This window comes from Pezoporus occidentalis, unplaced genomic scaffold (genome assembly GCF_034315485.1).
Source record: "Pezoporus occidentalis ecotype Australia unplaced genomic scaffold, CSIRO_AGI_Poc_V1 ctg96, whole genome shotgun sequence".
NCBI classification, from domain to species: Eukaryota; Metazoa; Chordata; class Aves; order Psittaciformes; family Psittacidae; genus Pezoporus; species Pezoporus occidentalis.
Window position 1 is genome coordinate 2,523,333 of NW_026916325.1, and position 14,368 is coordinate 2,537,700.

A 14,368-nucleotide genomic window follows, 5' to 3' on the forward strand; every position below is an offset into this window, starting at 1 on the left:
GGACAGTGGGATTGAGCGCACCCTCAGCAAGTTTGCCAATGACACCAAGCTGTGTGGTTCGGTTGGTACACTGGAGGGAAGGAATGCCATCCAGAGGGACCTTGACACGCTTGTGAGGTGGGCTGATGCCAACGTCATGAAGTTTAACCATGCCAAGTGCAAGGTCCTACACCTGGGTCGGAGCAATCCCAGGTGCAGCTACAGGCTGGGAAAAGAAGAGATTCAGAGCAGCCCTGCAGAGAATGACTTGGGGGTGTTGGTTGATGAGAAAAAGAACATGAGCCAGTTTCAGTGTGCGCTCGCAGCCCAGAAAGCCAACCGTATTCTGGGCTGCATCAAAAGGAGCGTGACCAGTAGGTCGAAGGAGGTGATCCTGCCCCTCTACTCTGCTCTTGTGAGACCTCACCTGGAGTATTGTGTGCAGACTTGGTGTCCTCAACATAAAAAGACATGGAACTGTTGGAACAAGTCCAGAGGAGGGCCATGAGGATGATCAGGGGACTGGAGCACCTCCCATATGAAGACAGGCTGAGAAAGTTGGGGCTGTTTAGCCTGGAGAAGAGAAGGCTGCGTGGAGACCTCATAGCAGCCTTCCAGTATCTGAAGGGGGCCTATAGGGATGCTGGAGAGGGACTCTTCACTAGGGACTATAGTGATAGGACAAGGGGTAACGGGTTAAAACTTAAACAGGCAAAGTTTAGATTGGATATAAGGAAGAAGTTCTTTAGTGTAAGGGTGGTGAGGCACTGGAATAGGTTGCCCAAGGAAGTTGTGAATGCTCCATCCCTGGCAGTGTTCAAGGCCCAGTTGGACCGAGCCTTGGGTGGCATGGTTTAGTGTGAGGTGTCCCTGGCCATGGCAGGGTGGTTGGAACTAGATGATCTTAAGGTCCTTTCTCACACTAACTATTCTATGATTCTACTTCAATACGTGTACTGAGCTGGGGAGGGTATGGGAGATACAGAACAGCAATCTTCTCTTACTTGAGCAAATCTTCTTCTCTGGGTTCAGGGTGTAGCCTTGGTAGCAGTCACAAGTATAGGACAGATCGTGTTTCACACAGATCTGCTCACAGTCATGCCTTCCGGGTTCACACATGTCCACAGCTAAGGAAGACAACATGAGGAGAGAAGAATATTAGTCAATACCCAGATCTTCAGACTTTTAAACTGGTGTTAGTAGTCCCCTTTTGCAAACATATCTTCATTTAGAATCAAACCAGGATGTTTTTATTGCATGTCAGCACACTATTAGCCGTAGCAGGGAAAACAAAGAGTGTTTCCATGTTGCAATTAGCATCATAAAATTAATACAATTTTTGGAATATTGGTGTCCTGGGTTCAGCAGTAGCAGTCATTTTTCTCTTTCTTGGTAGTTGGTGCAGTGCAGTGTTTTGACTTTCGGCCTGGGAACAGAACTGATAACGATGTTTTGGTTTGGCCAAGGACTTTGTGAGCCTCATGCTCTGCCAGGGAGGAGGGGAAGCCAGGAGGAAGCAGAGACAGGACACCTAACCCAAACTGACCAAAGAGGTATTCCATACCACAGCACATCATGCCCAGGAGGTAACTGGGAGTTAGCCAGAAGGGCTGGGAGACTGCAGGGTTGGAGGAGGTATCGGTCGATGCTTGGTCGGGCTGAGGGGGGGACATCGGTCGGCTGGTGCTGAGGTGTTGTATTCTCTTCCCTTGTTATTTCCTTTATCATTATTATCATTGGTGGTAGCAGTAGTGATTTGTGTTATACCTTAGTTACTAAACTGTTCTTATCTCAACCCGTGGGAGTTGCATTCTTTTCGATTCTCCTCTCCGTCCCTCCGAGAGCAGGGGGAGGGCAAGAAAGGGGGGGAAGTGAGCGAACGAATTATCTGACTGGGTTTAAACCACGACAGTTCTTTTTGGCGCCCAACGTGGGGCACGAAGGGTTGAGATAACAACAGATTTGTCTGGATTAATAGTCACTCGTCACAATGCTGATTTATTGGCTCTCAGAGTTGTTCTTGTTGATCTCACAGCTTCAGAATGTTGCAACTTACTTAGAGCCGGTATTTGCTGTGTTAGTGTTTATCAAGTGTGGGGCTTGGGCTAAGGTTCTTGTCTCACTGTGCTTTATGGCAATGGCTTGTAATACGGGTGGGCTCCAGCAGCAGGGCGGGACGGACGTGGCCGTGGACTTGTACCTGGCCGTCCGGCTGCTCTTCACCGGCCTGGCCCTCGCCCTACTCTCCATCTTCGTGAGGCTGCGGGGAGCCGAGGGGGGAGCGGCCCCGGGAGCCGGCGGCTGCTGAAGCGGCCCGGAAGAGCGGCCCCGGGGACCAAGCGGCGGCGGGAGCGGGGCCGGAGGCGGCGAGGGGACGGCTGCCGGTGGAGGAGGTCGGGGCGGTCGAGGAGAGGAAGGAGGCGGCTGCCGAGCAGCGGGAGAAGGCGGCGGAGGGCGGCGGAGGAGCCGAGCCCCGCGGAAGAGCCGAGCCCCGCGGAGGAGCCCAGCCCCGCGGCCGAGCCGAGCCCCGCGGAGGAGCCCAGCCCCGCGGCCGAGCCGAGCCCCGCGACGGCCGAGAGCATCCCCCGGAAGCCGCCCGCCGAGCCCCAGGAGGATGCAGGAGACCAGGCAGCATTTCCCAGCAAGGCAGAGGAGGAAGAGCTGGACTCAGGAAAAGAGAAGCTGGCGGTGGGAGAGCCGGCAAGCACAGCAGCTACACCAGCCCCAGTGACAAGTACAGCAGCATCAACTGAGAGTTCTGAAGGTTTTGAATGGCCTTTGGGTATCCTTGGGACCTGCCTGCTGATTGTGATGGGGATCAGCATGTTGGCACACACACAGACTGTGTTCTACCCACAACCATTTTGTCTGATCTCAAAAGTTAAGCAGAGTCAGGTTTGGGTCTTTTCTGGGGTTAGACGAGGATATAGGGGGACCAAGAGGTTTTCCCCAAGGCTGGACAGTCATGAGTGGCAGGGTGTGTGGGACAGTATGGGCAAGTATCTAGTCCACTGGGCCCCTCCAGTGCTTTGGAAGCATCGGAGATGGAAGGCAGCTGTATGGAGTCCCCGGCAACAAGCTGCAGAAACTGCTGAAGGGGACAGTGAATTATTTTGAGCCTGGTGGGCCCATGGCACTTCAGGCCATCAGAGCAGAGATGCAACACAGAGATGGACTCATGATCAAGGGGTGGACTTAGCAATGGACACTATTGCCCAGGTTATTCACGAGTGTGAACACTGCACACAGTCTCTCCTGCTCTGAAAGACTGTTACAAGAGATGGAGACTGACATCATGGACCAGATGGACTCAGCAGCTTTATAGGGACTGGTCCATGCACTAAGATAAGAGTATATTGAAAATGGGGGATCTGAGCATGACGTGAATGGTATGGAATAAGGGGTGGATAATGTCCTGGGTTCAGCAGTAGCAGTCATTTTTCTGTTTCTTGGTAGCTGATGCAGTGCAGTGTTTTGACTTTCAGCCTGGGAACAGAACTGATAGCAATGTTTTGGTTTGGCCAAGGACTTTGTGAGCCTTATGCTCTGCCAGGGAGGAGGGGAAGCCAGGAGGAAGCAGAGACAGGACACCTAACCCAAACTGACCAAAGAGGTATTCCATACCACAGCACATCATGGCCAGGAGGTAACTGGGAGTTAGCCGGAAGGACTGGGGGACGGCAGGGTTGGAGGAGGTATCGGTCGGTGCTTGGTCGGGCTGAGGGGGGGCAAGTTATCGGTCGGCTGGTGCTGAGGTGTTGTATTCTCTTCCCTTGTTATTTCCTTTATCATTATTATCATTGGTGGTAGCAGTAGTGATTTGTGTTATACCTTAGTTACTAAACTGTTCTTATCTCAACCCGTGGGAGTTGCATTCTTTTCGATTCTCCTCTCCGTCCCTCCGAGAGCAGGGGGAGGGCAAGAAAGGGGGGGAAGTGAGCGAACGAATTACCTGACTGGGTTTAAACCACAACAATTGGCAACACTTTTGCAGTTATAACAGATTGCAAAAGGAATTGAATTAGCAGTGATCCAGCGGCAAGGTAATTATCCAAAGGAATTTCAGAGAAGAAATAACTGGATTTTAAGAAATTATTTGGCATGATTTCAGCTCTAATTGGGTTGAGTAAGACACTGTTTTACAGAGTGAAAACCTTATAAACAGAAGAGTACATGGCTCCTGAATAAAAAAGAGACTTGGCCCCCTCTGCCAGTTACAAAGTGGGCACCTTTTGTGTGAGGCTGATTATTTCTGCCAAATCTTACACATCAGCTCTGAAAGGGCAAGTTGACAGGGAGTTCCTATATTTGGATATCTTTGCAGTAAAGAGGTCCAGTAAGGCACAAGGAAAGAAAGAATGATGGAAAGAATGAAGGGAAAGAAAAATTTAAAAAAGAAAAGTGAAGACCCCTCCTGGACCTAGACTATTTTTGTTACATCACAAAGACCTGTATGGATAAGAAACTCTTGAATAATTTATCAGAGAAATAACACAAATTAACATGGTTTTTAAGAGCTACTTGCTTTTAGCTTAACACAGTATTTCCCTAATCAGGTCTCACCTGAGCAAGTCTTCTTGTCTGCATTCAGAGTGTATCCTTCATAGCAGTCACAGCTGTAGGATCCATCATTATTCAAACACACCTGTGCACAATCATGCCTTCCAGGTGCACACATGTCCGTGGCTGCGGTGAACCATGTTTTAGAAAAGAAACCTATTAATCCCTCCCAGACACTCAAGCATTTTAAATGCTTCACTATTCATAAATACAATTTAATTAGGATTCAACCAGCACCCTACTACATTATTATATTATGCTGCAGACAGCTAAATTCAGTTACTAATTATTTAATGCAGAAGGTACATACCAGGACTGCAAGACATTACTACACCACATCTCACACAAGTCTGATTTTCATGAGCAATTATAACAGTGCTGAATATGCCCAGTAAGGATGAAGCTGAAACACCATACTGAGAAAAAAACAAATGCACAAATAAGCAGGACTACAAGAAGATTATGTTCTCTCTTCACAAGAAGAGTGAAAATTTAAGTGGGAAGAATGCTTATGTGCTCTCAAAGGGAGGGATGCACTTACAAAATAGCTACCCTAAGGCTGGTGCTGCTCAAAACTTCTGGATTAAAAGAAACAACAAAGAGAAGGAGAGAAAAAAGTTTTTATAATAAGCTGTTTTTTTCAGAGTGCCAATTCAAGGAGTAGAAAAGGAAGAAGCTGCTGTCAGTGTAAGACCAGGGTTGCTGTATAGCAGAACCCTACACAACTTCGGGAGCAGAAACAGCAAGCTGTAAAAACCGTTTCAACAGGAAAGATGGAGAGGACATGGGAAAATCATCAGGCTCTAAGTTCTCTATGGATCTGTGGCACTTACTCTCCAGTGGAGACACAGTGCTGGAGGGTATCTCCAAGTAAGTTAATTCTCCCTCAGGGACTAAGTTTATGAAGTACTATGGAGACCATAAAATGGTAGGTAAGTGCCACATTGCATTTTTTTTTTTATCAATGCATTTAAAGAAAAATGCAGTGCTGCTGTTATTGGAACCAAGGGGAAAAGCTCCCGGTCAACTCTCATTTTAAGAGTTGATGTCTGTAAGCAATTTTTCAACTAGAAACAATGAGAGTAACTCACAGAAAACATGTCCATGTCTCCATGAATTTCATATATTAAAGCAGCCTTTAACACTTACATGAGCAAGTCTTCCTGTCTGAATTCAGGGTGTAGCCCTCATAGTAGTTACAGACATAGGATCCGTTGTTTCTCACACAGATCTGATCACAATCGTGTTTTCCAGGTGCACATGTGTCCACAGCTGCAAAACACATGTTTAAACAAGTAATTGTTAATAAAAAGCAGTTTAAGATGGAGTGCATATTCACATTATCAGATAGATTTGGAATCAGCTCAGAAACTGCAATAGTAATTGAAAGAATTAGAGTGGTAGGAGAAAATATCTATATAATGTCTACATCTGAAGACTTTGTTTTGTCATCTGGCCCTAATGAATGTATCTGTAGGCATACAGATAACAAAGATGGTCATAGAATCAAACTATTTCTCACCATGACTTGCAGCAAAGTTTTATTTATTAAGATACAGATGTTCACGATTTCAACAGAAATACACAAGTAGCTTCTCAAATCCCATTCTGGTGTTAAAAAGTGGTATTTTTCTAGTTGCACATATTTACTGAAGGAGTAATACCTGAGCAGGTTCTCTTATCTGGATTCAGAGCGTAGCCTTCATAGCAATCACAAAGGTAGGATCCACTGTTGCTCACACAAATCTGCTCACAGTCATGGGCTCCAAGTGCACACACATTCACAGCTACAAAGGGTATTTACAGAAAAAGAATTTCAGTTATCCCAAAGGAAAGAAACAGTAATGAATAATTTATGCTTACAACAGTACATCTTGCATTGTTTGCTGGATTCGTAGCAGTGAAGGTCAGTGCATTGTCACTATCACAGAAAGTTACAGGCATCTTTTGCATCATTCTATAGCCAGAAGAAAGAGGTCATGACTGACACAAAAAGGGCAAGAAGGAAGACCCGGGTAACTACGGACCGGTCAGCCTCACCTCCATCCCTGGGAAAGTGATGGAACACCTTATCCTTGGTGCCATCTTAAGGCATATCAAGGATAAGAGGGTTATGAGGGGCAGTCAACATGGCTTCACCAAGGGGAAGTCATGCTTGACCAATCTCTTAGCCTTTTATGAGGAAATAACACGGTGGATGGATGATGGCAGAGCGGTGGATGTGGTCTACCTTGACTTCAGCAAAGCATTTGACACAGTCTCCCACAGCATCCTCACAGCTAAATTGAGGAAGTGTGGTCTGGATGATCAGGTAGTGAGGTGGACTGTGAACTGGCTGAAGGAGAGAAGCCAGAGAGTTGTAGTCTATGGGGCGGAGTCTAGTTGGAGGCCTGTAACTAGCGGAGTGCCTCAAGGGTCAGTACTGGGACCAGCATTATTTATTATATTCATCAATGATTTAGATGAGGGAATTGAGTGTACTATCAGCAAGTTTGCTGATGACACTAAGCTGGGAGGAGTGGCTGACACGCCAGAAGGCTGTCCTGCCATCCAGCGAGACCTGGACAGGCTGGAGAGTTGGGCAGGGAATAACTTGATGAAACATAACAAGGGAAAGTGTAGAGTCCTGCATCTGGGCAGGAACAACCCCAGGTTCCAGTATAAGTTGGGGAACAACCTGCTAGAGAGCAGTGTAGGGGAGAGGGACCTGGGGGTCCTAGTGGATGACAGGATGACCATGAGCCAACACTGTGCCCTTGTGGCCAAGAAGGCCAATGGCATCCTGGGGTGTATTAGAAGGGGGGTGGTTAGTAGGTCGAGAGAGGTCCTCCTTCCCCTCTACTCTGCCCTGGTGAGACCGCATCTGGAATATTGTGTCCAGTTCTGGGCCCCTCAGTTCAAGAAGGACAGGGAGCTGCTGGAGAGAGTCCAGTGAAGGGCAACGAAGATGATTAAGGGAGTGGAGCATCTCCCTTATGAGGAAAGACTGAGGGAGCTGGGTCTCTATAGTTTAGAGAAGAGGAGACTGAGGGGTGACCTTATTAGTGTATATAAATATATAAAGGGGGAGTGTCACGAGGATGAAGCCAGGCTCTACTCAGTGGCAAACAATGATAGGACAAGGGGTAATGGGTGCAAACTGGAATACAAGAGGTTCCACTTAAACTTGAGAAGAAACTTCTTCTCAGTGAGGGTGACAGAATACTGGAACAGGCTGCCCAGGGAGGTTGTGGAGTCTCCTTCCCTGGAGACATTCAAAACCCGCCTGGATACATTCCTGTGTAACCTTATCTAGGTGTTCCTGCTCCGGCAGGGGGATTGGAGTAGATGATCTTTTGAGGTTCCTTCCAATCTCTAGCATACTGTGATACTGTGATACTGTGACACTGGAACAACTGCATTGAAATAACACAACGCCTGAGGTGGCAGCCAGGATGGATTGGAAAGGGTACAGGAGGAGTGATTTTAAGCGTTTTGTAACATAATACTGGAAATGAGAACTCAGCAATGAAAAAGACCTGGTCTTTTTCATCCAGTCCCTTTCTATTACAGACAAGCACCTGTCCCTTGCTTTCCCTCAGCAAGTTTGTCGATGACACCAAGCTGTGTGGTTCAGTTGATAGGCTGGAGGTAAGGAATGCCATCCAGAGGGACCTTGACACGCTTGTGAGGTGGGCTGATGCCAACGTCATGAAGTTTAACCATGCCAAGTGCAAGGTCCTACACCTGGGTCAGAGTAATCCCAGGCACAGCTACAGGTTGGGCAGAGAAGAGATTCAGAGCAGGCCTGCGGAGAAAGATTTGGGGGTGTTGGTTGATGAGAAAATGAACGTGAGCAGGCAGCGTGCGCTTGCAGCCCAGAAAGCCAACCGTATCCTGGGCTGCATCAAAAGGAGTGCGACCAGCAGGTCGAAGGAGGTGATCCTGCCCCTCTACTCCGCTCTTGTGAGACCTCACCTGGAGTATTGTGTGCAGACTTGGTGTCCTCAACATAAAAAGGACATGGAACTGTTGGAACAAGTCCAGAGGAGGGCCACGAGGATGATCAGGGGCTGGAGCACCTCCCGTATGAAGATAGGCTGAGAAAGTTGGTGCTGTTTAGCCTGGAGAAGAGAAGGCTGTGTGGAGACCTCATAGCAGCCTTCCAGTATCTGAAGGGGGCCTATAGGGATGCTGGAGAGGGACTCTTCACTAGGGACTATAGTGATAGGACAAGGGGTAACGGGTTAAAACTTAAACAGGCAAAGTTTAGATTGGATATAAGAAGGAAATTCTTTCCTGTTAGGGTGGTGAGGCACTGGAATAGGTTGCCCAGGGAGGTTGTGAATGCTCCATCCATGGCAGTGTTCAAGACCAGGTTGGACGAGGCCTTGGGTGATATGGTTTAGTGTGAGGTGTCCCTGGCCATGGTAGGGGGGTTGGAACTTGATGATCTTAAGGTCCTTTCCAACCCTAACTATTCTATGATTCTATGAAATAATCCCAAAACATATGTCACTGTCTGGCAGCTTACTAACTTCTGCTCACTGGCATAAAACCTGATTTATTAATTCCTGCTGTACTGTAAAAAACTCCCATGTAAACTGAAATGCAACAGAAAATAATAAAATAAAATAAAATAATAAAATAAAAAACAGAAATAGCAACAGAAAAAACTTCAAGACCAGGAGGACAAGAAAAATGACTCAGGGGTGCTAGGATAACAACACTGTCTCCTCAGGGATAAAGAAGTGTCTGTGTCATGATAATCCAGATGTATCAGCCAGCAAAAAAACCCACCATTGCAAGATGGGGGTGTGAGGGCTGCAGTTGCCCTGACCCATCAGATTAAAAAGTCAAGACCAAAAGAAAACATAAAGTTTCTACAGTAAGGTAGCTTTACATGCACACGGATCTCCGAATTGAAGGACAGTACAGAAATAATGTTCAAACCTCAGAGAACTGAAAAGCTGAAACTGCAAACTACAAAATGAGACTGAATTCTGGGGGACCAGCTAATTCCTCAGCAAACAGTAAGGTCATCTGCCTCATCAGACTGAGAAAACAGCAAACAGTGATAGGAAAAGCAGTGTGATGGATGACAGCTGATCCATGTGTGCTGTGGTGACAGGACTCACAACACAACTGTGGTAATGCTGGGCCATCTCTGCAATGCACTATATGTGTTGACAGTCTTTTCCTTTACAGCTGGTCTAACCAAATAAGTTATTAATTACTGATTAGTTTTTCTCAAGTATATCTAGCTTTGGATCTGCCACTTCTTTGGTGCCTCTGTTTCTCCCCACAGACTGTAAAAGAAACCTAAATACTCTTACAATGTGGCGATGGACTACTGGTAAAATCAAACTGGAAAGCCATAGTGGTGAAATAAGAAATGAGAAGACAGAGTGCTTGAATCTTCTCATGTATTTCTGAATGCAAGGCAACACTTCCGTTTTTCTATAAAATGGACAATTTTGATGTCCCCTAATACGGCTTATAAGGTCTTGTCCTTCCATTTGTAAAAACAAATCTGAAACCAATCCACATCTTTTCATTCTGCTACACCCTTGGGAATAGGAGAATTCATCTCCATGACTTATGAACAAAATCTGTGGGTGATATTTTCAAACATAACTGAGAAGCTCAGACTCAAATGGTCAGATTTTTGTGGTAGGAAAGTCTAGCCTCCACTGACTTGGACAGATTCAAGACTAAGATTTTCCACTTCCAGGATGGTCTCATGTTGAATGATGCTCTCAATGCATCAAGAACTCGATGTTAGCCAACCATTTTGCCCCTGAACATTAGTTTCACTGTTTTTGGTTCACCCTATAAACAAATTTATTTGCCTTGGCCAAAGCAAAGAAAATCCTAATTGTCACTGGTGGGCTAGATTTCTGACCAAAAGCAGCCTGGAGCTGGAATAGACCCAGTTTACCCACAAAGTCTTACAAGACCCTTTTAGATTCATTTGGTTTGTAGGAACCTTTTAAAAAATGATTCCTTTTACCCTGTTCATGTTCATGAATCCCACAGATTCTGGCTAACTGCATTCAGTTACACTGGAAGTGTATATGTGTGAGCTCTCCTTGGTTTATCCTCCAGCCTAGTAAGACCATAATTTCCAGTGGGTTTACTCTTAAGAACAAGAGATTTTTCTATGGTGCTATGAAAGGACTTGCTTTGGCAAGAACATAAGTGGAGAATTAGTGCTATGTTCACAGCACACATACCTGTCCAGCTAGATGGGCACTTGTACCCTTCCTGCTACCAGAGTGAGGGTCTGGTCACATCAGCAACCCAACATGATGTCAAGCCAAACCTCAAGGCTTTTCCTATGTTAATTATTGGGCAAAGTGTCCTGCCTGCAGATAGTTCTATACATTTATTTCATACCTACAAAAAGACATCTATTCACTCTGAATGTATTCAAGAGGTATGGGTGGTAATTTTTAGTAAGGTTCTGAAATAACAAAGTAAGACATTGCCAACCAAGTTCCTGAGGCAATGGCTGTTATTTTAATGCTCTTATAATGTTCTTTGCACCCAATTTTAGCCATTACTTGATGGAGACACATTTACAAGAAATTTCCTTAGAAATCTATTAGAAAATTCTACTTCATATGACTTTTTAACTGTTAAAATGTTGTAATTTGACTTTTGCAAGTAGGGCTGTGTCACAGCTATCTATAGGAAGTTCTAAATACTCCAGATACATGACCTGTTTCTTCTGTAAATGAGAATAACAACCCACACTGGCCTAAGATTGTAAGTGGAGTCCTAGCATGAACCACATAGACATCTATCATTTTTCCAAGAACAGCCCTGAAAAAGCTAAGCTAATTCAGCCTGTCCCACAATTCTCCGTCTAAATCAAGTTGCAGACAAATAGAGAAAGGTCCAAGTCTGGCTCACTGAAAAAAACCAGCAATGCCTGCAGAGTGAAAGCCCATCCTGAGATGACCTGCTTTTTTGTTTGGGCACTTCATCCTGAACCAAATTCCTCCAGCTAGTGTGGTGGTTCACCTGCTACACTGATTTTCTTACTCTGACTCTATAAGAAACCCTTCAACACCACACTCCCACCCTATTTGCTTCCCACTGAGATGAGAAAAGACACGAGCAGACTGCACAGCTCCAGTGTGGGCTCTCAGTAAGTCAGTAAAAATATGTAGCCAAATCCTGGCCAGATTGACGTGCTTTCTCTTTCACTAGATCAGATCAACTAGGAACAAAAAAGGTCCACTGAAATCAGATCTGTTACTTGCATGGTAAGGTCACCACTCAAAATTAAAGGTCATTACTTGGCCTCCACTGAATAAAAGGGTTGGCTTGTTTGTTCAATAGGTGGCAAATGCATAACACTTCTGAAAAAGAAACACTGCTTTCTTAGGGGGTAGGACCACAGTAGAAGCCAAAAGGAGCCAAATTAGACTGTCCTCTTGGACTGACCACCTTACCACAGAAAGTCTCTCTGAACTGTGATGTCAGCTTTTCTATCACACCATAGGTCTCCACATAGAAGACATGTTCATCCAGTGGTTCACTGGCCATTATCCTCAGGGACTTCATGTCTGCCCGGTTACCCCAATTGCATAGATCTCGATGCCAGCTATCCGGGCTGTTGCTGCCACGTCTTGAACCTTGTCTTGTGGCCGTCCATCTGTCACAACAATGACTACCTTGGGGATATTGAAGGTTGCTGGCCGGGTGCCCATTTCCTCCGTGAGAACTTCATCCATAGCAGTTTGGATGGCAAGGCCAGTCATTGTGCCAGCAGACAAGGGCTCAATGTGCGATATAGCCTCTTTCATTGATGCTTTATCGAAGTAGGTCCAGAGGGGGAACTCTACTTTAACAGTGCTGGCATAATTCATGACTGCCACATGGGTTGTTCTTTCACCAATGTCCAGAGTATCAATCATTTTTGACAAGAAGATTTTCACTTTCTCAAACTCTTCAGGTCGGACACTGCGGGAGCTGTCTACAATGAAGACGAGGTCAAGGGGCCGGTTCTTGCAGGCAGCATCTGTCAAGAGGGAAGGGAAACATTTCAGTCATCTCCTACACAGGACCAGAGCTCTCCCCCTTGGGCAGTGAAAGTTGTCATGGCAAACTGCTCCTACCAGATAGATGTTGGCAACCTTCATTCTTTCCTAAAAAGCTTAAAATTATAGGGAGTAACACATTAGAAATTCTTAAGTGTTAATTTTGACAAGTAATCAATAACTGAATTTTTCTAAGCACTAACTGATAGGTCCACATTTGAGCTCACAAAATGTCTAACTATCCTTGAAACAAAGGGTTGTGTTCACATGTAACAGCCAATGCAGAAATTTAGCAATTGTATATAATGTACTTACTTTTTATTTTCATAAAGATAAAGCCTGAATTCCATTTTTATAAGTTACAGAAATAAAATGGTAAAACAACAGGCTAGATTACATCATGAACAGGTCCTAACAATACAGATTGCTGATTAGGAATTATTTCTTGTTTGTAACTCACAATCCAAATTACACAAGAAGAAGAAATAAAGGCCAACAGGAAGAAATGCAAATGGTGCTGTGATAAGGGCTTCTTTATAAGTTGTTACCGTTCCAAGGCTTCTAGAGCAGAGAAAAAAAAAATGAAATTACTTCTGAAGTAATTGTACATGTAAAAAAAAAAATAAATTACACAGCTTCCAAAATTCCTCATTGACATAGAAATCTACACAGAAACAGAAAAGCCAAAACTTTTCTTCCAATGCATTAAAAAACTTTCTTTCTCTTGTGGGAAAAGGAAGGGAAAAAAATCAAATTGCGCAGGTAGAGCTTACTTCTATCAGGAAACACAGCAGCAGAGTTGATGTTGCCTTTGGACAGAGCAACGAACTGGATGGAGCTAGGATGCCCTCCGGGTGTATTATAGACAATTCTACACGCAGGCCACAACTCAGGATTTTGTTTTTTTTTTTGCATAATGATTTAGAAGAATGGCTTTGTGCCCTCTGGGAAGCTGAGAAAACGAAGAAACGTTTGTACATGGACATGTAGCTCAAGACATGGAAGAAAAAGACTCATAACTCGTGTCCTAAAAAGAAAGCAAACACAAGGCTTGTAGGCAGAAAAAAAAATTACATTTTAGATTAAGGGGAAAAAAAAACAAAACCTTTTCAGTAGCCTGATCCTTCCGTGACTCTGAAATAAAGACGTTTCAAGAAGTGAACCCAGGTAGGGAAGAGCTGTTTGGTTTAGAGATTAGCAAGGCCAGTTTTGCACAAGAAAAATCAGTTGGCACTTGTCCCTGCAAGCGAGCGTTCCTCGGACCACTGCAGCTACAGCGAGGTGTCCCTGGGGCGCAGGCTTCCGGCAATGCTCTGAGCAGCTCAGCACGTAAGGTACAGGGAACAGAAGCAGCGCGGGCTACACCGGAGCGCTGGAGAGCGGCGAGTGCAGCAGGGACCGAGGCAGGCAGCGAGCGGAGGGATCACCGCTTGGCCGGGCCGGTACCTGCGACGGCGAGGCCACCGGCGTGGCTCCCGGGCGGGCGCGGCTGCCGGCGCAGACGGTGCGGGGAGCCCCGCTCCGCGGGCAGCAGCTGCGGCAGCAGCAGCAGTGCCAGGCAGCAGCCGAGGATGCCGAGCGCCTGCTGCATAGTGCCGCCGCCGCCACCGCCCTCCCCGCCGCCTTTAAAGCTGCCGACGGCAGTAGGGGCCACGGAATGGGATAGGACTGAGGACTGCCCCCCTCTGCCCCGCCCGTGGGTGCTGCCCTCGGTCTCCCGCCCCGCCCCGGGAGGGAAGGAAGGGCTGGGGGAATCGGAGCTCGGCTTCGGTAGCTAGCGCCAGGGCGAAGACAGACTT

At 46.1% G+C, this 14,368-nt stretch overlaps 1 protein-coding gene across 1 annotated transcript; it reads right to left on the minus strand.

Moving 5' to 3' along the window:
• Positions 1-903: 903 nt before the first annotated feature.
• MATN3 (matrilin 3) lies at positions 904-14,182 on the minus strand. The gene is given in 7 exon segments (XM_062606386.1): positions 904-1,106; positions 4,543-4,665; positions 5,689-5,811; positions 6,204-6,326; positions 11,982-12,104; positions 12,107-12,550; positions 14,016-14,182. Coding segments are annotated over 7 exon segments (1,269 nt in total). The 5' UTR covers positions 14,161-14,182; the 3' UTR covers positions 904-918.
• Positions 14,183-14,368: the final 186 nt, after the last annotated feature.